The following is a 25663-nucleotide window of genomic DNA, read 5'->3' as shown; positions in this document are numbered from 1 at the left end:
TGTTTGTTGTTCTTTCTCTCAACAGTAACAGTGACCAGGAAACACTAAAGTCTTTACTGACCATTGGCTTTTCAATAACATCCCCTCATGTGACACTGCTGCTAGGACAACAGCAGTTTTCCAGAAACACAGTTTGCCTTGGAACTTGTCTGCCACTGGCAGGGGCAAGTGTATTTGTCATAGGTGGACTTCAAAAGCAAATGCTTTAGCAGGTACAAAAAAGGAGAAGTTAAAGTTTTTCTCTTGGAATTTCAGCTCAAGAAACAAAGAAGAGGAACACAGTTAAAAGCCGCTCCAAATAGTGCCATTTACTTTGCCCTGGAGGAAAGAGTTGCATGGCCACAAATGATTTCCATAGAACTGGAAGAAAATGGTTGTGCTAAGACCTTGGACTGTACCTGTGGGTGTGCAGCAGCAACCAGGTAGCCAAGGTGATTTCTTCACATGACACAGTTGCCACGAGGTAGACCAAGATCAGTGACACTGTGTCCGTTTCTTGCACTTTCAAGTCCCTGTAACCCTGTCGAATAATAGACTTCAAATTAGAATCAGGATATTCGGTAGGGCAAGATATCCCTATTTTAAATTCTAGTCATGTTCATGTGAAAGTTATAATTTACTGTTTGGTGTCTTCAGTGTGTCCACAGGCCAAGCATAAAGCAGTCAGAGTGTGAGTGTTGCTTTAACTCCCAAACTGCATAGGACCTAAAGTGATTATAGGCCCTTGATAGCCTCCGTCCTGTAGATCTCCATGATAGACAACGAAATAGCAGAAAATGTCCAACCTGACCTTAGATTCACCTACCTCTTCTCAAAGGTGATAAACACAATTAATGGAAAAATATCCTCTGATTCACAAAAAGGCAGCAATGGAAAGCAGCCATAAAAACTCACCTTGTGGTTTTCCAGTGTAGCCAGCTTTTTTTTTTTTTTTTTTCCCTCTGAAATCATGTATTTTTTCCAGCAAGTAATATCAATGGCCAAGTTGTTAACACTGAAGTGCTGAGCATGTTCATTTGCATATGTGGACATACAGAATGCCCCAGCAGTTGAGTTTTATTTATTTTATGGCACTGCTAAGTTTCACGTTGGAGCAGACCTGACTGTTAGATGCAGAGCAGCTTTTGAGAAGCGCTGACTTAAAGCAAAACGTAACAAAAAATCCCGAACCGCCAGCTTACTGAGTGTGCCATGAGTTGAGGCCAAAACTGTATCCTTGAAAGTCAGCTAAAGGAAGGTTGATAGGCACCCTGCAGAAGAACTAGCTAAAAAAAAATCTAAAGTAAAATAAATAAATAAATAAATAAACCAAGCATCTTGCAGAACAAGACTGAAAGGAACAAGCTGAAGTGTGTAAGTATATTTGTTTCTTACTCTTGCCTGCTGCAAGGCGGAATTGCATACATATTTTTTTCCATGTTCAACTCTTGGTGTGAATATAGAGCTCAAAAACTGTGAGGCTATTTTTTATATTAATGCTTGAGAAACTTCTGTTTTTCAAATGTTTGGTATGAGAGAACCTGTGTATATGTTTTGAAATAAATTATCAGCTGAGCAACAATTTGAGAGGCCGACAGGGTAACCTGTCCCTCTTTGCTCTGCGTTGTTCACAGAAAGGCCCTGCAGTGTCAGTCAGAAGCTTTTGAAGCTAATGAGAAATGTTGATATTGTCCCCGTCAGTCGGACACCACTCTTCAGGGCAGAATGGTCCCTGGATAAAGGTCAGTGACATGTACACAGTAAATTCTGCATCTCACTCTTAAAAGTTGTTAGATGTTTTTTCTATATACTGTGCAGAGGCTGCAGCTAGATGCAACACTACCCTGGTAAATTCATAATTGGACCAGTGAAAGCTGCCTGTTTGTGACTGTAATTAACCTGTCTCTGATCTTGTTTTCAAGAAGCAAATGTAGTAATTGCATGTATTACATAGACTTGAAAGGAAAGATTTTCCAGGGGCCGAAGTGTTATGTGATTCTGCCATGTTTCTTGCATATAGCTTTTCTATATTTAGTCTAATTTCGTTTATGGATAGGGTAATACATGACATGAACTGCCTAGCTCTGTCTAAATTTGCAAGGAGGGCTCAGTCATTCTGTATGATTGCTTTAAAATCAGCTGGCAATGATTGGGTGAATATATTTCTTAAAGGAAGTCTCTCTGGGGACTTGTGGATTTTTAGGGTGTGCGTTTCACTGCATTTTATTATTGACAGATTCGGTTGCTAAATATTTTATCTCCACCTGAACTGAAAACACAGCTCCCTCCTGTTTGACCTGGCCTGCCTCTGCCGCGTGTTTGCTCAGAAGTGATGCAAAGCAGGCACGAACCATTCATTGTGTTTGGTCTTTCATGAGGAGAACCTAAGCGGGTGGGATGTCACCAGTGACATTGGTTTGGTGTCAGCAGTATTATTTCTTGACGGATATAAATGTGTAGAGCAGGACAAGCAAGGAAATATTCTGCAGATGAAGTGTTCCTGAGCTAGGGAGGGACAAAGGTTGCTTGGTTTGGTTTTGTGCTGTTTTCTTTAAATAAAGTTCACTAGTCTTCATAAATTGTGGAGGTTACAGGGCAGAGACGAAAAGCGCTACATTGCGTTGGTACGCGTCTTTGAGTAGTAGCAGTAGTAGTAGAAAAGTAAGCAGGCTACCTTCCTCTGAGGTATTTAAGTACGTCTGGACTTTCCTTTTAGCTTGGGGCTCGAGTCCATCTTTGAGCCAAAACTTCCTGGCAGTTTGCACTGTCTTCACGCTTGCTTGCAATCCAGTTCCAGATAGGAACAAGCCACTTCCCAGGAGGAGGGAGCTTGGGGGTTGGAGCAGGGGGATGGGAGGGCTCGGAGGCACCCTTTGCCCAGCAAGAGGTGCTTCACCGAGGCGCACTGGCGTCGAGCCCCAGTCCTGCAAGGCACCTTGGACACTGTGGCATACTGAACCTCTGAAGTGTGTGGGCACAGCTAACAAAGAGCGTGCAGATGTAGTCTTACGTACCTCCGCTGACCCCAGGGGGACGTAAGTACCAAAATGTCTCTGTGATTAAACCGTGTGGACTTCTGCAGGCCATACTGCACTTTGTAAGAACCTGTGCTTATTTGTGTGAATTGTAAATGGAATGGGGCTCTCAAGGATTTGTTGAAGGGTGAGAAATAACACAACATTTCAGGGCAAACAAAATAAACTTTAAGATCAGGCTGTTCTAGCCAAGCTTTATGGTAATCTACTACTAACAGCAGCAAGAAGCAAACTTCTGGGTGCAGGAGCTGTCCTACTTTATCAGACCAATAATTTTTCTAGCCTAGCATCTTGTCAGTGGTCAGTATCTGATGTTTCAAAGCAAGGTTTTTCCCGTCTCCAGACTTCTTTCTGTCTTGAGATGAATAGGCATTATATCCAATTACAGGATCATGAATCCACACTTCCATTCCTTAAGGATCTGATGATCCCCAAACAACAGTCTGAGTGGCAAACTCCAGGATGTCTAATAAGCCTCTGGAATATGTCCTGCTTTTATTACAAGTTCTCTCAGCAGTTCTGTTCCAAGTTTTCAAGAAATAAGTGCATTAATTTATTGCAATAAAAGTGAAAATAATTCACTTTATGTATGCATACAAACTGTAAGAAAAACATTTGACAGTATGAAATGGTTCATTTTGTGTTTATCTTTGAAATACGGTAAATGCTATTCTGATGACTTGAAGTGCACAGTTTTGGAGCATGTAAATTATTTGGTTCACTTCAGGTGTGAATGACCTAACAATGTATTTATTTTTTTTAAAGAAAGGCTTGGTGTTTCATCTTAAAAGTCTCAAAAAGTTTCCATTTTATTTGATTTTCTTTTAATGATGCTGAGAGCTAATTTTGCTAAGTAAAAGCATAAACATGATAAATAAAGAGAACTGGATGGCTGAAACAATAGTATTCATCCCACAGATGTTTAAGGTGCTTTATATATTAGACTGTAGTTGCCAGCTGTGAATGTTGAGGCCATCTGGAAATCAGACCACCTACTAAGGGATATTAGTAGGTGAGGACCCTCCCTTTACTGCCCTCAGTGAAAAATTTTGGCCTTTGTAGATCCAGATTGCTTTACACATAGAAAGTTTTCTTTCTCTAAAGAGTGAAAAAGTTGACTTGAAAAACTTGATATAAGTGCTGGAAATGGCAGCTCTGTGCCAAGTGATACAGTTTCTCATTTGGTCAGCCATATGCTGGTCTGACTGCCCCAGCCCTCGTCTGAATCCGGTTGACTGTTGGCAGAGGTTGAATGCTTCCTGAGAACAAATAACTTTATTGTTCATGTCTGTTCATGCACTGCCTTTTGGGATCATGCTTCATGTTGGTAGCAAGAAGTTGGGCCATTAGGACCAGATGAATTCTTTGCCAAGCAGCATGTCTCACTGTATTTTTCAGTCTTTTCTCCAACTGCTTTCTCTCTGGATTGAATTTTGAGTTTTATCCCTACAACAGAAGTATAGTCTTTCCTAACAGACTTGGAGATAACTTGTTTTCTTTCGTAACTTGGCAGATCAAGGCTTACATGAAACTGGTTCCTTCCTCTTTTCTCCTCCTCCAAGTGAGCAGCCAGGAAGAGAAATGAGGCAGCTGTGGGACTTGAAAGTTGACTGAGTTTTGGTTGAGTTGCTTCTGTTCTGACGTCCTATGTAAGGTGAGCTGTTTGGAGTGTCCACCCTTCCTGTCCTGAGACACTGAACTGAAATTTCCATGCCTGGGAGCTCATAGTCATGAGCCACCCACCTCAAGGTGAGAGAAGTAGCTGCAGTTCCTAAGGGTCCCATCACTCCACAGCAGAACAGCCCAGCCATGCCATAACCATGCCGATGGCTACAGCACACTTAGCTGTCTTGTTTCCTCCTAGAGCCAGGGACCAGGGATATCTGGGTCAGCTGCACCAGAACAGCCTCACAGCTGGCTCCATATGTAGCCCTGCACGGGAGCCACACTGCAACTGTTTGCAAGTCACAGAGTTTGAGCCAGCACAGCTGGTCTCATGGCTCAGTCAACCTCACTGCTTACAAAGTATCTACCACAGGGACATGAGGAGCTTGACTCATAACTAAGGCTTTTAGGCCCTGTCACACACAGCCACAGTAACCGCAGGAAGAATTCTGCTTGCTTCTCTCAACCCTCTAAAACTGGTCTGGTTGAGTTTTTCAGTCATACATAACATAGAGCTGATCTATGGTTTGGAGTCATCTTCTCACTGAAATGTAGGGCCTGAGCACTGCAGAGTACTGTTGCCCATCTGTGCAGAATGGGAGAGAAATACTTTACTTTTGATACGTTTTCCACATAGATTTAAAAACTTTGAGTAGCTAAGTGCCATAGTTTAAAACCTCAGTGTGCTTTGTATTTCTCTCTAATGCTTCTTATATTGGTGACTCTGAAGATACTGTTGGTGAGGATGCAGGGTTTCCCAATAGCGTGGTGAGTGTTGTAGAAAAGGTATGGGTCTAAGCAATTACAAATCTCCTTGAATGTTATTGGAGTTTTTAAGATTCTCTGAAACCACTATTACAGCAACTAAAGCAGAATCCAGTGCTAAGCGGTTGTATGTTGTTCCCTAAGTCACCCAGAAATGGTAGCAGCAAGGGTAGATTTCATTTTCAGAGTCCCAGGTAGGTGTCTTGGCTGTGAGGTCGTATTGACACATTAGACCTTTTAACCAGAACTGACCTAGATGATCTTATGCCTTTCACATATCGATAACGCATTTCTGTCTTTGGAGTCCAATCCAGAGAAGAGATTTCCTTGCTGGCAATCATACTATCTTCATAATTTGTTGCTGGTTGAGATGTATATATGTCCTATATTTTAAATGAGCTCAACTTCCACTTCATCGGTTCTGAATAGACAGCTAGTTTTTCCACAAGCCCTCTCTCCTCACTGGGAGTAGTGAATAGCTTGAGCTGTGGTGGAATGCTGATTGTTTTATTCAGATGCCTAAAATGTGGATTTTCAGAAGAATTTGCTTCTCAGCACATGCATAAAAATATGGCCCCTTATCCTGCAGCAGTTGCCTTTTTGATGAGTGTCCTTGTAGTTTCCTGATTCTGCTTCCTTCCCTTTCTGTAGCTTTTTGTTTTGTTTGGATTTTTTGACTCTTTTTTTTTTTTTTTTTTTCCTGCATAGAGAATTATTCCACAGATCTGGATCATGCTTATGTGTTATGGAAGCAGAGAGGACTTTGAAAGGTGCCTGTCCAGGCTGGCTGTGCTGTAGGAAAGCTAGCCTAATCCTTGGTGTTTGCTGGCTGTATACCCCTCTCCCTTCACCTGCACCCTAGCACCTGGCTATCTTCCTGCAGCACAGATCTGATCCCAGCAGCGAAGGAGAGCTTTTCTTTCAACTAGAAATACAGGAATCTCCTTCCTTTTGTACTGGACTGATTAAAATCTCTCATTAGCTTTACCTTCAGACTCCAGCACTTTATGCAAAGCCCTTTACTAATGAGAACAGTTTAGGGCAAGTTGATCACTGAAGTGTTACATTCATGCAACAAACTGAGACCTCTGTGCTTCATTAGACATCTCTCTCAAACCATACCTGGGCAATGGAAATGGGACACCAGAACTGGGAACACTGTTTGCTTGATGGACTGGCAGAAAATTTTGCCTCTTTCTCATAATACCTGCTGTTGAGTTAGGCAAAGGAATAGGTCACAGGCTGCCTTATCTTTAATGCGATGCTGACTGGCACTGCCATTTGGCATAGTAACTGGTGTTGCCCACGTGTTTCTTTGAACGACCTTCCTCTGGGCTGTGAGTGTAGTTTGCACTGGGAATACTCTGTCCTGGCTAGAAAATCAAAATCAAACCAGAAGAATTTCCTGCAGAAGTGTGTCCCTGCTTAGGCCTGTTGGGGATGACTCAGGGGGGTGTTATCCCCTGGCTTTGTGAGTGCAAGGCAGTTGGTTTTGTGCTTTACATGAAAGAGGTGTAGCCATAGCATGCTCAAGTACAATCAAAATAAGATTCAGGAGATGCTCTAGTTCTGCTGAGACCAGCTAATACACTAGAGGAACTAGATAGATGGCAGCAGAGGCTGGTGTCGAACTGACACCCAGTTGCTGAACACAAGTCAGTTACAGAGAAAGTAGAAATCAGTATTTCCATAATATTTTGGGGGATCTGAGAGGAGGTAGCTTTCAACTCTGAAAGGAGCAAGTGGCAGGAGTGTAAGTGTGGGGTCAGTCATCTGCTCCATCTCAAGGGAGTTTCTACTAGGCACCTTTAACCCCCAGCTCAGATAGTAGGGAAGGTTACTTCAAAGTCCTGCGATATTGGCCACCAAGGACATGGGTGTCTTTTTGCTTCTAGTTATGAGGAACTCCAGGGAAGGCTTCTCCCTGTTGCATCACTGATCTGTCAGTCATTTTCTTGTGCATTGGGGCTAGATCAAAGTCTGAAAAACTGCACAGGAAGGTGATGTACCCTTCCCACTAGCTCAGCAAAAGAACGTTTCTGCAATTGCATTAGATTTTTCAGTTCAGGCTTTCATTGCCTTGTTGTGCCTGTCCTTGTTTTGCTCCTTTCCAACCCTAAGTTATGGAGCAGAATATCAGTTCTTTGACCATGAAGAGCTTTTCTTCCATGTCTTGTCATGATTTTATGTTATAGAGCAGCAAGTCCCCCAAATACTCTGCTGCTCTTCCCAGCTTTCTGTGAAGACCTGTGCCCTGAAACAAAGGGGAGACCTTTGTTTGAAGTTAAAAGCTTCAGATTTCTAACATAACAGCAAGTCTATATGAAAACTGCACTTCAACCAATTTCATTAACCAATGCCATTTTTATGCGTGAATTCTCCTAAAGCAATTCAAATCTAACAGTAGTAGCAGTTTGACTTGAAAACCTGTGTGAGTATATGCACCATTTAATTTCTGTTAGGCTCTTAGCCAGCCAGAAGGTAATATGATAGTCCTGGTAGAATGATTGAATCAATATGAAATAACCATTTGAGGTCATTCATGATCATGTAAGAAGTGGGAATGGAAACTTTAACATTACCTTCTTGAACTTCACAAAGGAGCTGAGAAGCACCTTTGTTCCTCTGTGTACGGGTAGTTGTCTCAGATGCAAATATAGTAGCTTAGAAGTGTCTTTGGGGAAAAAACAAACAAACGGAAAAAAAAAAAAAACCCAAACCTCCTTCTAGTCCTCAGTTTTGCACTTGCCTCAGGCTATGTGTGGAGATCTCATGAGATAGACTAATGGTGGAGGGGCTGCCTCTTTGAATGTCTCTGGAAGCCAGACAGCTGGGGGCTCAGGAGAGATGTAGGAATGAGCTCTGCAAAGAAGCAGAGTGAGTTTTAGGGACAGTCCTGATTTATTTTGTATTATTTAATCTAAAGTTCCTGCTTGATGTTGTTAGGGGTGACTCTTGTTATCCCTGAGTGTTGTCGCATGTGTTTTTGTAGCAGGACAAGAAGATGGTTTGTGCAGAGTAAAGGTGCAAGGAGTGGCAGGGTGCATTGCAGCTGGATGTAACTAGAGCAGATGTGCTGGGAGACTTGAAAATTTTTACCTTGGAGGCCACAGCCTAAGATTGGCTACAAAACTAAAAAGTTAACGTAATTAATAACTTATGTTTATTTTCTTTTCCAGTCATGCTTTAAAGCTTGTATTAATGACCCTGAGGGCTAGAAACAGATTTTGTTTGTCAGGACAACTGTCGCCCCTACTTGCGTGGTTCAGAGGGGAAACTAGGTGGGAGGACAGCTCCTACATCCTGTCCTGTTAGATTCACAGTGAAATTGCAAACATTTTGATCCTATATCTAGATAAACTTGCCCCATGCTGTCCTTGCATGAGCTAAGATCTGTTGAACAGGAGCTGGGACTCTGGCTCTCGTGCATTCACTGAGGGTGCAACCCACTCTGCAGGTTGAGACTATATCAATCCAGAGCATATCATTTTCCCTTTGCTATGCTGACCATAAATGAAAGGGTGGAAAATAACAGCACAATACCTGTTTCTTCTCTGCAAGGAGGGGACACCTCTCCATTTTGCTCACAACTTGAATTGCTCTTTCCCCTGCAACAGTCATTTTTATGTGTACAACATCTGGTCAGACTTCTGTTCCTTCAGTGCATTTGTTAGGTATTAGTCAGTCAGTTTATTCCTGCACCAAGGAGGGAGTGGGTCAGGGCAGGTTAGAGCTGTCTGGGCTGGCCGTGCAGGAACCAGTGACAAACAAAATCTTCATAAATACAGTGTTCATTCTTGTGCCTCTCCCCTCCTCCTGCCTGTATACTGGTTGGTTCCCAAATTATTGAAACATAAACATAGATATGCCCAAGAAATTTATAGTGCCTTGCTGATATTCCTCTTGCAGGTAATTGGAGATAATTCTGCTGACAGTGCTGTGACTCGGCCCAAGTCAGAAGTGTCCCTTTAGGCTCTAGGAGTCCCTGGTGTTGGTGTGTATTTAAGCCTTATCTGTTAGCCGTTCTCCTATGGCTGCGATCACCCCCACTTCTGCACTGTAACATCTGCCACAGCTGCTGTTGCTCTGCTGAGTGGGTCTTGTCCTCCCCTGATTTGTTGTTGGTGGTGGTGGGGATAATAGGATATGTGTCCCCATCCCTGACCCCTCCCTGCTCCCTTGGGCCAAGTCTTCTCATCCTTTTCTGGAGATATGCGAGGCCCACCTGGATGCAACCCTGTCTAACATGCTCTAGGTGACCCTGCTGAGCAGAGAGATTGGATTAGATGATCTCCAGAGGTCCCTTCCAACCTTACTGATTCTATGATCCTTTGGCTCCCTTCCCCTGATCTCGTAACAGAACTAGTCCATGGTTGAGGGACAGCCAAGGGCAGCCTAGTCGGGAAAAGTTTTACTGGGCTTTATTTCCTTCTGAGACTGACAGAGCAGCACTTGCTCTCTACTCTGAGGCAGCTCGGCCACATGGGCTCTGCTCTTCCTCACGTTTGCCGTTGTGGTGTGCAGGGTGTTGGTGAAGAGCTGCGGTGCTCCCTTGCGCTTGGTGCTCACAGATCACTTCCACCAGTCCCAGGGGTCTCTGGCTGGTATTTGCTAGCAGGGTTCTCCATGCACCAGCAGCTTGACTTTCTGGCCAGGAATAGTGTCTTCTGGGTGATCTTTCCCAGTTAAATACACATTGCAAAACCACCTTCAGCTTTGTTTATGGGTCTGTAAACTGCAAATATCGCTTTATTGTGGCAGTTTCACTGGAGATATGAGCTGAAGAGAAACTTCCAATTATTACCGAAACTTGGAAAACACCTTGAGGGGAGGGTGGTTGTGATGTACATCTCAGCTCTTCAGACACCAAATTCCTCGGGCAGACATTTTCAGATTTCTCCTTTCTTGTCCCTTATGTTGAAGTGAACAAACAAACCCATGTCCTATGCAGGATCTTTTTATTCTCCCCTGCAAAGAAAGTTGCCTGAGAGAAAGCAGAGAGCTGAGACTTATCAGAGAGTCGTTACAGACCGACTGAGTCTGAATAGGGACTCCCCTCTAAGCCAGCTTTTCTGCTTGTTGTGGTTATTTAAAACAGGTTTGTAGGTTTTCCCTCTTTCTTTGAGACCTGTTCACTAGCCCAGAGCAGGGTTTGGTTTGGGCCGTGTGCTCTGTAAGTGTAAATCAGTGCAGTTTCAGGATGGTTGATGAACCTGCAATGCTGCCTACTGTATGAGGATCAGCCGTTCTAGTTGGTCTATCTTGTGATTTGCGTCTGCCTCTACTGTAGAAGAGTTGATGTGACTTTTTTTCAGGTTGTTTGGAAATTTTGGCAAACTGAAAATAAATGTTTTGAGAAAAAACAGATATTTTAGAGATAGGAAATACTCAACCTTGTGCACGGGGTTTTCCCCTAAATTTGCCTCTTGCTGGTATTTTTGAATGTCTGTGAGCATGATGACGCAGCGGGAAAGAGTTCATCTTTTGGTTTGTGCCCTTTGGGGTGCATAAACCTTGCTTGGAGAGACTGTGACAGCCAAAAGGCCCTTGAGTTAGACTGTAGCAAGTGTGTAAAGCCCTGTGCCCCAGAGCCCCAGCCTCTCCTGCAGTATCACACATGGACTTTTCCCTACTCCAGCATCTCACTCTAGCAGTCCTGGAAAGGGGAAGAGATGTGGGATCCAGGCTGGCTGTTTGAGAGCTCCAGATGCTGCTGTGAGAGTGGGGCTTGGGATTTGGGCAAAAGATGGTGCTCTCTTGCAGTCAGCATGTCTGTGTCCCCCTCTCCACATGGGCTTGGCCCTGAAGAACCCATTCCACCAGCTGATTTTTCAGCAGCTCTTCAGATGTAGCATTTCAGTGTTTCGTGGTGAAGGAGTAGTTTGTATGGGAAGTACCCACCCCTCTGCCAGCTGGGAGCCAGGGAACAGAAGAGTCTGTTCTTAATCCCTCTTCTCCTGAACACTGGACAGAGCCCTGCTGTCTAGAAGGATCAGAGAGAAAGTTTGGTGAAGGTGGAAAAGAGGAAAAGGATCCTGGCAGGTTTTGTGTCTCGGAGCCAAGAATTGTCCCATTAGGAGCTTGTGATCCTTTTTCCTTTCAAATATATGTATTTATTTGTTTTAGACTTCTGGACTTCGCTCAAAGGCACCTGGGCTGTGAGTTTGTATGAGCTGATTGACTTTCTTGCATCTCACCCTGGCCCAGAGTGCACCAGGAAGGGCTTTGACTTCTTTGCTCTAAAAGCCGCTCTCTTTGCAAAGGCGCTGATGTCTCCTCTTGGACAGGATCCTGCCCTGCAAATGGGAGAGGAAGGTGGGGGAGCTGTCCTATTGCTTGAGAAGAAGCGTTGGGGAGGGCTTAGCATGAGCTGCGCACTATAATTCCCCAGGGTGTCTTAGCTGTGAAGACTGGGGTAGTGTTCAGAGCTGAGCGCTCCTGAAAGGACTCAGTGTGTATTTTGCATGAGTCACCAGGGCTGGAGGGGGGATCTGGGAGCCAGCTTGGAGGAGAGAAACAGAGCGGTGTTACAGGAGGAGTCAGTGCCCGAGGAAAAAGCTGCGAAATGAATATCATGAGTATTGAGTGGAAGCAGAAAGGCCCTAGAAATGAGAGACTGAGAATCTGCGTTTCCAGAGGCGGAGGGGGTCCTGGCTTTGGGTCTAGATGCCTGTGTAGGAAACGGGATGGGAATGAGGGAGGATGGAGGGTTCTGAATCTGTCTGCCATTGAGATAAGTCATTTAACTTTCATGTGGCTCTGAGTGTTAAATTGAAATGGTGCTTGGGGAAGGGCTGGGAGAGCCCCACAGAGCGCTGTGGGGTACCCAAAACTGGGAGCTGCCTTGTGCTGGCCTTCGCTGCCCCATGAAACAGCTTGCAGGGCTGATGCTGGTCCCGTCTGGTGAAGGCAATCCAGGATCGGCTGTTTCTGTTGGGCTGTAAATCAGACTCAGTTTGGCTATGTGCGTCCCAGCCTGGCTGATACACACTCAGGCTGCCGGTAGGCTATGCCAGCTGCTTATACGTCCTCGACATCACTGCTGTTCCCTGGGGGTTTCACCTGCTATGGGAGGCCCCAGATGTGGCTTGTCTTCTCTTGGAGCACGGGTCATTGCTGTTAGCTCAACACCTGCCCCTAAAGGAATCTTGGCTTCTTGATGACATCCCAGCTAGGACCTGTGGGTTTGAATATATGTGAGATGAGAAGCAGGATGGGTTTTCTGGTTAAGACTGAGCACAAGCATACACGTGAAGATCTGGGTCAATCTGAAATGCAATATTGGGCTGGAAATGAAAAGTTTTGTTTGGGCTTTGCCTTATTTAACTCTTCATTTAACTGGGGAAAGTTTCAATGGGAAGTTGCCACTTTGAAACAAAAAATAATCAGCGTGGTATGTGCTATGGGCTGTTCCCAGCTGTGGAAGCCTGTTAGTTCCCAGCAATGGCCTCAACCCTCTGCTGCCTGGGGCACCCAGTGTGCGCTGCTGTTTCACTCTAGTATCAGGGAGCAGAAGAGGCAGAAGCTGAGCTGGCTGGAGTTTACAGGGAAGGAGCAGAGGGTGACAGCACAAGCCTTGGGGATGGAGGAATCAAAGTTGTCGACCCTAAGATGCAAAACCCAGCAAACTTTTCTGACTTAGCAGTGTGACCATCGGAGGCTGAGCCTCAGTGACCCATGCAAACAACCCTGTTCCCAGAGGGTGCCTGGAGCTGGAGGGGTTCCTCCTAACTTGTCTGTGGCTGAACTGTTTCCCTTGTGACTCCCAGAGGCACTGTGCTCTCCTTCCCAGTGCGATGCACATTCAGGAGAGAAGCCAGTGTGCACAGGTACCATCCACTCATGACAAGAGAAGAGGACCCCTTGATTTTTTGCTTACATCATCCTGTGGTTTGTGGCCTTTGGGGTTGGAACAGGTGGGAGGCTGGGAACAGTGAAGAGAAAATGTGGGTGGAAAGTACTTCAGTGGTTCTTAATAAGGAAACGTGTCCCAAGGGGATTTGCATTTTTATGGCGTTTTAGTTGACTGAACTGCAAAGAAGTTGATCTTTGCTGAAGACTCGTGCTAAGGCATTTCATTCTAGCGTGAATAACCACTGCCCAAAAGCACGGGGTCTTTACAGCTGAGCAAAGGGGGAGTGTGGTTGATTGCTCTGGAGCTCTGGGCAGCCCAGCCTGTTCCTCCAGACCTGCAGAAAATCGCTTCATAGGCTGGGAATAATCTTATCAGCTTATCGGCTGACCTCCCGGGGCCAGTTCTTTCACCACACTTCTGTTTCATTGGTCCATGGGACCAAACCCCATTTTGCCAAGCCCCACAGTCATGTGCCTGGCATTGGCACTGCAACCTGCTGCTGCTGGGGTGTGTCTCTGCCACCTTGCCCCAGGGCCCATGCGGTCCAGTGCTTTCCAACCGGCTTTTCCAGACTTTTCCGACTCTCCTTTCTTCCCCATCTCTTCCGAATGTTGGACAGATCTTCTAGGCTTTGGAGCAACTTCTTACTGTAGTGCTGCCATGTTTCTGACCTGTTACCACCAGGGGCAGCTTGAGGATGACATGGAAGCCTTTTAAGTAGGATGTTTTGGGGAGCACAGTTTGATGATAGAAATGGGTGGGCAGAACCTATGGGAGCCATCTTTTTGTCCCTGCACTGTGCAGCAGGGCAGTAATTAAACCTGTGGTGGTGTCTGGAGCCTCCCTGCACCAAGATGCCTCTTATTGCTTGAAATGCTGAAGCCGAGTCAGTGCAGCAGCAGCAGCAATTTTGGTATGAGAGAAGGCAAGTAGCTGTGGCCATAGCCTGCTGTGAATTAGGGAAGGACATGGATTCATGCATTAACTCAGTGGCCATCTCAGCCCACAGCATGACTTCACTGTCGGGTGAATATCCCACCATGGAAACCAAACCTCAGGAATGCGGCTGGGTGTGCCGTCTCTGTTCTCCTCTCCTGAGGGCTCTTGCATGGCTAAAATACTCCCAGGCTAACAAATTGCTATTGCTACCTCTTCAAAGAGCTGCACTGGCCTGCCAGCTGCTCGCTCAGAAAGTGCCTGGGATGGCCTGGGGGGAGCTGTTCCCATGCAAGGCAAGCCCTTCAGCCAGTCCCATCCCTGCTCAGGTGTGAGCCCACCTGGAGAGGTCAGGATGGAGGAAAGACCGTATGTAGTGGATGCTGGCCTTTGGTCTTGTACTCCCAGAGATAGGGAGCTCTGCAGTGATTTTAGATCAGTAGCCCTGTCCAAGAAGCAGGGATATTTTAGCAGTGGAAAAAGTCGTGCCCTATATGCCCTCTTTTTACCACTCTTCTCTTATCCATCTGTAGGTGGCCTTTGTTGCAGACTGATCCCACAGTGGATCTAGCAGAACCCAGGTTTTGGCACAAAGGATAAGTGCTAAGAAGCAACAGGAATAGAGACGATTAGCGGAGAACAGACCCTGCATGCTAGATGGCCAGGGATGTCTGATCCACTGGTGTCTCCCTTCTAAACCTCTTTGCCAAATAAGGGTAGTGTGAGCTATCTGCATCTGTAGGGCTGGGGGGGGGGGCAGCTGGGAGCTCTGGGTCTCTGCAGAAGCGTGCTCTGCCATGTCTGTATGTTTTTCCACTTGGGCTGGAGAGGGGCCGTGTGGGCAGCCAGCCGTTGGTGCTCAGGTGACTCCTGAGCCGGCCTTTCCATCTGACTCATGAGAAAAGTTGTAAGCGCTCTCCTGCCCAACGGAAAACACATCGTCTTTCAGCTCTTGAGTTCTGGGGCTGTGCCAGCCCCAGAGCAGCAGCACTTCCAGGGACCCGAGCGCAATGTATGATGTTGCTGAGCCCAGAGCCTTGCTCAGCCCTTCCCAGACTGTCCCGACACAGCGTCAGATTTTGACTCTAAAGCCTGGTTTTCATGGGCTGGCACCCTACCAGGGGTTCACAGTTCATCCTGGGTCCATGGCCCACAGATAGCAGCTGGGGGGGACCTGCATCACAGGCAATGGGAAGAGCTGGTGGCCACGTGGAGGCTGGACTGTCCTTCCTCACCGCTGGGCAGGCCCTTTGCCTCCCAAAAGGCTGCTGGGCAAAAAGGGACAGCAGGGCCTCCTTGCACAGCGCCTGTGCTTGGCCTGGGGCAAATATTGTGCTTTTCCAGGTTTGTCCTCTGAAACTGGGAATTCCAGAGGGACGAGTGTGAGCTGGGGAGACGGGCCTCACCGTGCTGCCTGTCCCCACGGCAGCCACAGCGTCATCTCTCTTGAAGCCCCTTGTGCTCCCACCACGGCGCCGGGACCAATCCTTGCTGCAGCCCGCAAGCATCAGCCGTGGGCGAAAGCTCAGTCCCCGCCGACGGCAGGTCAAGGTCCTTCCCCGAGCGGACCAAGAGCCCTTCTCCCTTCTGGGGCTGGGGCTGGGTCCGCCTCGGGATGCTCCCATCCCTCCCGGCTTCCCTTGCCTCCCCGGGGTTGCTGCGCAGGGCTGAGTTTAGAGAGGAGAGGGGGGAAACGGAGGCAAACTCAGGGCAGCACTTTCTGCAGGGGCCCGCTGGGCCGGCAGAGAAGAGCCAGGGCCTCCGGCTCGCTGCCTTTAACCACGAGGCCGCTCGCAGCGGGCCGCCGAGGCAGCCTGACGAGCCATCTGCTCCCCCCCTGCTGCCCCGCCGCCGTGCCCGCTGCGTTAGCCGCGGCAGCGGGCTCACCCTGCGCCTTGGGGAGGGGAAATGTTTTCTCTTTCCCCTCCCTTCCCTGCTAGCCAGCGTGAGTCCCATTTCCTCCGCACGCTGCCGCCAAACGGCTCTGGAACCGCTGGAAAATGCATAAAAGCCCTGGGTAAGGCGTGCGGTGAGGGTTACTAGCAGTCACAGCTGCATCCAGCTGCTGTCTTAAAGCAACAGCGCAGCCACATCAGGCTCCCCGGGAGACCCAGGCGGCTGAGGGGCAAAGTCCCCCGGGATGGGAGCGCGCGAGGGCAGCGGCTGCGGCGCCTCGCCGGGGGGCCCGGCGCTAGGGCGAGCCCCGGGGCTGCGGCGAGGCCTCGCGGGCCCTAAGGCTCATCCGTGGCGGGTCGTGAGCCTGCCCCTTGGGCGCAGGGCGGCGCGGGAAGCCCGGGCCCGAGGGCTGCGGAGGGCGGCACGGTTAGAGGAGGGATGAGGCTTTTTTTTTTTTTTTTCTGTGCACCTATATTTTGTTAGCAGAACTGAAAAAAAGTCAGGAAATGCAAAAGCTTAACAGAGAGACCAGGTCAGTTTTTCCCAGTGAAACAAAACCCAAACCATCAGCGGGAAAGCGCTGGCTGGGTCAACCTGCCACAGGCCAGTCTTCTGGGACTACATAAAACCTTGTAAAGAAAAAAAAAAGACTCACTTTGTACTTTTTTTAACATTTTAATTCGAGCTCACTTTTTATTTAAAAATGGCTTCTTGAAAGAAAGAAAGAAGAAAAAAAACATCGTGGTTTGCTTTGGCAATGTCTAAATGAACTGCTTTGGTCCCATCACGGTCCTCTCCCTTTCTCCTTGCCCAAAATGATGCCCCCGCAGCCGCAAGAGATGGTGGCGATCTCTGGCCCGGGGAGGGAAGGCGGCAGGCAGTTGTGTGAGCGGTTTAGATGGCAGGAAATGCAGTCTCTGTAGTCCTTGGTTTTAACCCCCGTGTTTGCAAAGCGGGGTGCTGCCGTAGGGAGGGGCAGCCTGGCGGATGCGATCGCTTTTCTGGCCCTCGCCTGCCTGCTCCCGGCAAGGCTTTGCCACGTCGTGCCCTGGCGCCCGCATCCCCGTCGCCTCCGAGCGCCGCGTCTCGCGCCCCGGCCCGGCCCCTGCACGTTGCCGTCTTGCGGCCCTTGAGGGCTCGTGCCCCGGTGCCGCGGCGGCTGAGGGAGGATGGAGCCGCGCTGGGGCACGCCGCCACCGCCGCGTCCCTGGGTGCACGGAGCGGCCCCCCGCCTGTGCACGCGGGAGTCCTGCTGGCGCGGCGCCGGGCTCCGTGGGGCGTCTCCCTGGGGTGGCCTTTTCTTTCCAGTTTCCAGCCAGATCTGCCGTCCGCCGGCCGGCACAGCAAGGGAGGCCGTGGGGAGGTACCCCCCGAGCGGGGGGCCTGGCTTCGGAGAGGGGATTGTTTGAGCCGAAACCTGACGCGGTAGCTCGGGAGCATCCGGGAAGTCCTTGCGCTCTGCAAGGCGGCCGCTTTCCTGCGCGGAAGCAGCTGTCACCCACGCTGGCGTTTGACAGCATCACTTGCAAAACTTCCTGCTAGCAGAGCCATGGTGATCTGTCCTCTCCCTGCTGCAGACATCATTGCTTCGGTCCTTTGCGTGTCTATCTGGCCTGCTGCTCCGTAGCCGGCGCCCTTGCAGGGTGCTGGTGAGCCCCGGGGGCTCTCTTGGATGCCCTCGGCCTTGCCCAGCTGCTTGTTCGGAGCTTTGCTGTTTGCATCCCTTTGCACCTGTTTGCAAAGCGAAGAATTTCTCCACTGGCATTGCCCACTGCCCCAAACTCCTCTTTGCAGCGGCCGTGAAGTCCCAGGCCCATTCGCGCCCATCATCCCCTTGCTAAGAGCAGAAGCGAGACGAGCCCTTCTTGCACCCCTGTATCTGCTCGAGCTGATGCTTAGCGTGGGTTTTTATTGTACCCCCGCTTATCCGTGCATCTCCCAGCCACTGGATTTCCGTGAGTCCCTGGGTTCGGCAGACTTAGGCTCACCTACGGGCAGCCTGGGCAGTGCGTCCTCGGGCGCTCTCGCTGTGCCCCGTGGCTGCCCACCTGCAGGGCGCTGCCAAGCCGCCGCGGTGGGTAAAAGTCAGTCAAGATAAGCAGGTCTGGGAAAAGCAATACCACTTTTTTTTCCAAGCTAGATGAGGCCGTGTTACCAGAGCTGGGCCAAACGGTGTTTTTGTGCAGCAGAGGCTGTGTGGGTCCCGGCGCGTGTCTGGCCTCGCCGAGAAAGTGTGTGTCCGGGGTGTTGGGAGAGCGATGGCCAACCTCGCCTCGGCCCTGCTGCAAAGCGCAGAGGGGCTGCGAGGGACGAGACTGGAGCTATCTCTGCTGAGCAGGAAAGGAAGTATCCCAAAGGATTTCCTACGAGCTTCCAGCCCAGCTTCGTGGCCGGCGCGAGCAGCTGGTGGGGCTGGGAAGGTAACAAAAAGGGGGCAGAAATGACGGGGGCCAATTTCATGGCTGAACACCACGCTGGGACGTCCCCACTGATCCAGCTGCCATAGGGATGCCCGAGAAACTGTGCTCTGACCAGGGCTGTTGGAAGAGCTGCTGGTTATGCTGGGAAGACTGGAAGTTGCTGCACCTGTAGTTAGGGAGCTAAATGACCCCTTCATGCTGGCCACTGGCACTGGGGCAAGCCCTGGGCACGGGCATCCTCAGGCAGCTGGAGATGTGAGGACCTTCCAGGCTCTCCAAAAAATGCCCCGTCCTTGAGCCCTGGGCACTGCAGACCCCTGTCCAGAGCCTCCCTGCACCCTTTGCAGTCCTCCCCGGTCCAATGCCCTCCTCGGCGGCCATCCGTGGCCAAAGCGGCCAGGCAGAGGGTTGCCACCGCCAGCCCTCACTGCATCTGCAGAGCAGCCGCCCCCCCAGCACTGCCCCCAGCCCCACAGGGCTCCCTCGGGAGCAGCAGCTCCCGGCACGCCGCAGGGCCGGGCGAGGGCTGCGCGGGTGGCCCGGGGACGTGCACAGTGAGCAGCCCTCCCTGCCCGGGGCATGGCGGTTGCTGTGGGGCTGGGGCCGGGGGGGGGGGGGGGGTTCTGGTGTGAGTCTTGGCTGAGGTGGGGGGGGGGGGGGCCCGGGAGAAGGGAGGGGAGTCCTGCTGCTCCAGGGAACCCAGCTCCTGCTGTGCCCCTGCCCCGGAGGCAGAGGCTGGAGCCTGGGGTGAGGGCAAACCTGGGTTTTCACCCCAACATTTTGGGACTCACCCTGAAATGAGCTGTTCACCGGGGGGGGGGGGGGGGGAGGAGGGGGGGGAGGTGCAGGAAAGTCGAAAGTCCCAGATTTGTCTTCCAGGAATCGAATCCTGCTTGCCCGGGGGCTGCTCCCGCTGCGATCCCCTCCCCATAAACGAGCTATGGGTCAGGGCTAACACATCCCCTGCAGAAGACCCCCCCCCCCCGAGGGGCACCCCATTGCCCAGCTCCCGGCCAGTGTCCCAGCAGCAGGGCACCCGCAGAGGGGGTCCCCAGCAGGAAGGGGGGGGGGTGACGCCCTTAAACTCTGGTGCCCCCTTTCCCTGCTGGCGATGGGTTGGGGGGGGGGGGCCTACGCCCGCTGGCGAGGCTGGGAGCAGGGGTTGGAGGGGAAGGGGAAGAGTTAAACTACCTGCTCTGCCGTCCCTCATGACTCCACCTCGGGGAGAGCGAGGGGAGGGAAAAGGGAAAAGGAGAAGGAAAAAAAAAAAAAAAAAAAGAAAAAGAAAGAGGAAAAGGAAGAGGGCAGAGTGAAGCGCACTGATTGCAGGGCAGGACCATCCAGCGCCGCACGCCCCGGCTAGCAGCGGAGCGCCGCCGGCCCCGGCCCAGCGCCCAGCATGTTCCAGTGGTGAGTGTCGGCCGGGACAGGGGGGCCCGCGGCCGGCGCCCCTGCGCGGCGCAGCCTTGCCGACGGGTCCGGGCTCGGGGGGCTTCTCGCCTGCCCGGGGGGGGGGGGGGGGGCGGTCCTCGGTTCCCCCTCCCCGGCCCTGCGCTGCTCAGCATCCCGGAGCCTTTTGGTCCTGGCCCCCAACGCCGAGCCCGGGGGGAGGGATGGGTGCTGCTGCCCGACGGCAGGGCAAGAGCCGGGTTATCTGCCGCCGGTGCCGCAGGACGGGCTGCCGCTGCCGGCCGGGCCCGCGGCAGGAGAGGACGGCGCCCGGGATGGGGAGGATCAGGACGGTCCCTCATCAGTCTCAGCTGAGCGGCCGCACATAAAACCCGACGGCGACCACCCGGCCGCTCGCCTGCGATCGCTGCTCTCTGCTCAAGCGCTCGCGGTCCTTGGTCGCCACCCTCCCCCCCCCCCCCCCAATATAAATTCGGGGCTGGGAAGGTGGTCGGGGCCGAGGGCGAAGCCAGGAGCCCGGCGGCTCCGGGACCCTCCGCGGGCCCGTGGCAGGTTTGCGGGGCTTCGCGCGGCCCCTTCTGCCGTCGCGGTGCCTTCATTGAAAAGCGGCATGAAGTCGCCGCGGGCGCTGCCACGGCCCCGGCGGAGAGGAGGAACCCGGCGGAGGCAGCGGAGAGGTTTCGGGAGCCATCAGCTACGATCAGCTCTCGCTTCTCGGAGAGCTTCGGGGTGTGTGGGGGGGAACCCGGTGGGAAAAGCCCCTTCGTGCCCCAAAGCGCGCACCCACTCACGGCAGCTTCGTTCGGACCCCAAACCCCGGGGCCGTGTGAGCGAGTTTGAAGGTGATTCCCACACCCCCCACCCGGCTATTGGGAAAATTATTTGGGCTCAATTTCTCGGGCACCGGAGGAAGAGGCTCCAAAAGGCGAAAGCAAGAGACGCGACCTGAGGGCCCGTGGGCTCTGCCCCGCGGCGTCGCGCTGCCGGGCCGGCGGCTCGCCGCGCTCCCCAGCGCGCCCGAGGTCGCTCCGGCCTGGCGTCGCCGGGACCGACCAGCTGCTGCTGGTTTGCCCGACGCTGATTTGCATGGGGAGACGGCCCGAGGCGGCCGGCGAGAGGAAATTAGTGCTGATGCGGGAGCCGGGATGGGGAGCCAGCGCTCGGGGCCCGCAGGGGAGGACGACGGGCAGAGCAGGCGGCTCCTCTCCTCTGCAGAGGCATCAGCAAGGCAAAAAAAACCCACTTTGCTTTAGCGGTCACTAGAGCGGCTCTGTCCCCCCTCTCCCCATCGCTGCAAAAAGAGAGCCGATGGGCCCCCAGAGCTGGCCGGTCCCCCAGCTGCGCCCCCAGCAAGGCCGGGTCACGTGCGGGGGGACACGGAGCTCGCGACGGCTTTTCCCCATTGAACCTTCACGTCCATCTCCAGCAGCAGATCCCAGCTGCTACTCGGAAAGGACCGACGATGCCCATTCCGTGCGGCTCCCGCCGGCCTTTCTTGGCGCCGTGTGACCTGCGAGGCCAGCTGACGGCCACGGGAAGCCTTTCTGCCTCTGGGAGCTCATTTCAGCAGTGAAGATAATTCCTTTTTTCCTGAATTGATATTTTCAGGTGGCTGGAACGGGGGTTTCCCTTGGAATTTTCCATTAAAACAGCTGTTTCAATGAAGCTCTTTTATTATTTTCAGCAGAAATTTTGCCATGCAAATAATGTCAGAAGACCCTACCTGTACCCAGTGTTACTGCCATTTCTTCTGCCTTTCCCTGACTTCATTGCATGCTCTCTTGCCTCATTTTCTTCTTTTGTGGGACCCTTTTCCTGCTCTTTACACTGAGTCAAGCTCTTTCAGATGACACCATGGCCACCAGCCACACGCAGGATGCTTGTCCCCATGGTTAAGTGTGGTCTCAGAGCTGCCCTACAAGCAGGGTGCTGGTGGGAAAAGCACGTGGAGGTGTCCTGCAGCACTTCCTGCAAGGCTGTGATGGGACCAAAAGGAGATAGGACACAGATTAGGAGCATCTCACGATCTCTCCAGAAGGTGCGTTTGCAGACAAGCCTTTCACAGCCCACAGTTGCTTCTCCTTAACCCACCTGTCTTGTCTCTTTAGGAAGAAGACTATCTACAAAACAGTTTGCCTGTCCTTCTTGCTGGTAATCACAGTGACGGTGCTGCAAAGGGGAATGGCCCCCAGCCAGTTCATGCAGGGCCAGCAGCAGAAAGACCCACTCCCCTCAGAGCCCCTGAAAAGTCAGAAGAGAGACAACGTCTTCTCCATCACCAGCACTTTCTGGAAGAGCAAGAAGGAGAAAGCTGCTGTGGAGGAGGAGAGCATGACAGATGATAAGCACGCAAAATCCTGGGATGTCACCACTATCAACTGTTCAGCCAACCAGAACTTCAGCAAGGTGGACTGGTTCAAAGGGCTGGAGCCGAACTTCCAGCAGTTCCTGCTCTATCGGCACTGCCGCTACTTCCCCATGCTGATCAACCACCCTGAGAAATGCAGTGGGGACATCTACCTGCTGATCGTGGTCAAGTCTATCATCACGCAGCATGACCGCCGTGAGGCCATCCGGAGGACATGGGGCCAGGAGAAGGAGGTAGAGGGGAAGAGGATCCGGACACTCTTCTTGCTGGGCACCGCCTCCAAGGAGGAGGAGAGAGCCAACTACCAGAAACTGCTGGATTATGAGAATCACATATATGGGGACATCTTGCAGTGGGATTTCCTAGACAGCTTCTTCAACCTCACCCTTAAAGAGGTCCATTTCCTCAAGTGGCTAAATATCTACTGTGACAACGTCCGCTACATCTTCAAAGGTGATGATGATGTGTTTGTGAGTCCTAGCAACATCCTGGAGTTCCTAGAGGACAAGAAAGAGGGAGAGAACCTCTTTGTGGGGGATGTTCTCTACAAGGCCAAGCCGATCCGGAAGAAGGAGAACAAGTACTACATCCCCAGTGCCCTCTACAACAAAAGCAACTACCCACCCTATGCAGGGGGTGGGGGCTTCATCATGGATGGGCCCCTAGCCAAGAGGCTGCACAAGACCTCGGAGACGCTGGAGCTGTACCCCATCGATGACGTCTTCTTGGGGATGTGCTTGGAGGTCCTCAAGGTATCGCCTATTGGGCATGAGGGCTTCAAAACTTTTGGCATCGTGAAGAACAAGAACAGCAAGATGAACAAGGAGCCGTGCTTTTTCCGGAGCATGCTGGTGGTTCATAAACTGCTGCCTCCAGAGTTGCTCCAAATGTGGGACTTGGTCCATAGTAACTTGACATGCTCGAGAAAACTCAACATCCTTTAGCTCAGCCTCTCTGGAGAGCTGGGACTGGAGGGGCCGGGGCGGCTGAGCCCTGCTCCAGGAAGGGTTGAGCCTCAACTCGCGGCACAAGCTCTTCAGGGGCAGCCGCCGCCGGGGAGAGGAGGGCAGAGAGACTGTGTTTGTGGGCAGGGGTTGTGATAGTGTCTGTTCCTGTACTGTAATGTGGTTTGCTCATCTCCAGCTGGGTTGGGGGTTACTGAAAAAGGAAAACAAAAAAAATAGCACAAAATGAAGAGAGAGAGAGAGAGAGAGAGAGAGAGAGAGAGAGAGAGAGAGAGAGAGAGAGAGAGAGAGAGAGAGAGAGAGAGAGAGAGAGAGAGAGAGAGAGAGAGAGAGAGAGAGAGAGAGAGAGAGAGAGAGAGAGAGAGAGAGAGAGAGACAGCGCGGGAGGAGAGGTTTGGTCTCTGCCTCAGAGAACGATGCAGGGGGAGGCAGCAGGGATGCAGCGTCGGTATTTTGGGGAGATGCTCAGGGTCCGGCTGCCCGGGAAAACCACTGAGCAAAGGGCTGAGCGGTTTGCAAGCGCGTGCCGCTCGGCAGTCACGGGAGGTTTATTTGTTGTTCTCAAGTTCTCCTCCATGCGAGGTTTTAGTGATGTGGCGTCGGCTTCACCCCCTTCCCCCTTCCGAAAGGCAGCGCCGGTGGGAGAAAGGGGGTGTGTGTGGGGGTCTCTCCTCCGTGGCTGCCCCGCCGCAGCCTCGCGCTGCCCTTAGGGCTCCCGGCTTCCAGCCAGATGGTTTGGGGCCGGTGCAGAGGAGCCCAGCTGAAGGCGGCGCCCAGCCGCGCGGGAGCCGGCACGCGGAGGAACGCGCCCGGCCAAAATTCCTCAGGGATTTGTCCCTTCCCTCGCGGGGAACGGGAAGGGACGAGAGGGGCTGCCTTTGCCCGTGGCCCAAGCGGCGAGCAGAGGCGCCTGGGCAGCCCCGGGAGCGGCGGGGCCTCGCCGGCATGCGCAGCAAGGGCCCGGGGTGCTGCAATTTTGCACCCCGAGACGTGTCCGTGCGCGGGGGGGGGGGGGGACAGGACACACAACACGTGCACGGCCCCGGAGCCGGCCCTGAACACGCAGCGAAACGTGCGCTCGCGCTCGCTCTCTCTGGTGCCAGGTATTGAAGGAAAAAATTTCGACTACCTCAAAGGTCCCCCTGTGCAGTGCCTTTTTCATTCTTTTTTCTTTTTTTTCTTTTTTTTTTTTTTGCTTTTCTTAATGTGTTTTGGAAATGTGCCTCTTCCAGTTACTCCGAGTCTGTACGTTCCCCAGGTTAGAAAACAAATAAGAAAGGGCACAAGCCAGCCAAAAAAGCCGAGGCGGTGCCAGGCCGCAGCGCGTCTCCTCGGCTGGCGTCCCCCCCGCCGCGCGCCGCCGCCGGCGTTCCCGCGCTCCGCGGTTTCGGAGGCGCCCGGCGGCCGCAGCAGAGCAGCACGCGCTCCCGTCCTCTCGCTCCCCTTTCCGCCCCTCCAAAGGGAGCGAGTTCAGAAACACTTTCCAAACCGACACCTCCAGCGCTGCGCCTGGAGAGCCCGGGCCGCGGGCGGAAACCTTTCAATGCCGCTCTTCTCCTGGCGGGACCTGTACCGAGAAACCTTGTAGATTTGGTGAATATTCTAAATAAAAATTAAAAAAGGGAAAAAAAAAAAAAAAAAAAAAAAAAAGGAGGACATCCCAGCGCTCACCTCGTGTCATTGCTGATGGGTTTCTGCTGGCAGCCCGGCCGGCTAGGAACAAAACCCGGCCCAGCTGGGCAGCGACGTGGGCTGGGGCGCAGGGAACAGGAACCAGGGTTTTTGTAAAGGGGACTTGTCCAGGCAGAAAGGGAAACTGAGGCACAGAGGTGGAGGAACGAGCCACCGGAGGGGCAGGCACCCTTTGCTTTGGGACTTTTTTTCCTCCCCGATCCCTCACTTGCTGCAGGGCTTGGCTTTCTCTCCAAATCGTGTGATGGCCCTCGTAGCCTCAGCAGGCCTGGCGGTACCACGCAGCCTGTTTGTGGTGCCCAGGAGCTGCAGCCTCATGGCGCCTGCTCTGTGCGGCAGGACAGACACCTAAATGCCATACAGGGACAGCACGAAGAGGCAGCACAGCATACTGGCTCCAGGGGTAAAGGCCACAGTCTGAGGTTGGCTTGTACCAGTGTTTCCACCATCACTCCAAGCCTTGGGTGATGAACAGCCCTGGGATCCCACAGCCCGAGATGCTGTCTTGGTATTTAACCACCCGTGGGTATTATCTTTTGTCTTCCACACGCTCTGAGGGCTCCCTTCCGGACCCAGGTATAGTCCGATCCCCCCAGCACCCTGCAGAGGAGCTCCTTGCCTTGGTCTCCAGGTGAAGAGCTGCCTTCTCTGGTTTTGGCACCCAAATTCGTGTCTGG

General features: G+C 51.9%; 1 protein-coding gene across 1 annotated transcript; it reads left to right on the top strand.

Moving 5' to 3' along the window:
* The first annotated feature begins 55 nt into the window (after nucleotides 1-55).
* B3GNT7 (UDP-GlcNAc:betaGal beta-1,3-N-acetylglucosaminyltransferase 7) lies at nucleotides 56-23273 on the top strand. Its single transcript, XM_062583200.1, has 2 exons — nucleotides 56-1721; nucleotides 22070-23273. Exon 2 carries the CDS (start codon nucleotides 22143-22145, stop codon nucleotides 23271-23273), a length of 1131 nt encoding a protein of 376 aa, XP_062439184.1. The 5' UTR covers nucleotides 56-1721; nucleotides 22070-22142.
* Nucleotides 23274-25663: the final 2390 nt, after the last annotated feature.

This window comes from Rhea pennata, chromosome 9, assembly GCF_028389875.1.
Source record: "Rhea pennata isolate bPtePen1 chromosome 9, bPtePen1.pri, whole genome shotgun sequence".
NCBI classification, from domain to species: Eukaryota; Metazoa; Chordata; class Aves; order Rheiformes; family Rheidae; genus Rhea; species Rhea pennata.
The sequence above is the reverse complement of the archived record's forward strand: the minus strand, read 5'-3'. Positions and strand labels throughout refer to the sequence as shown.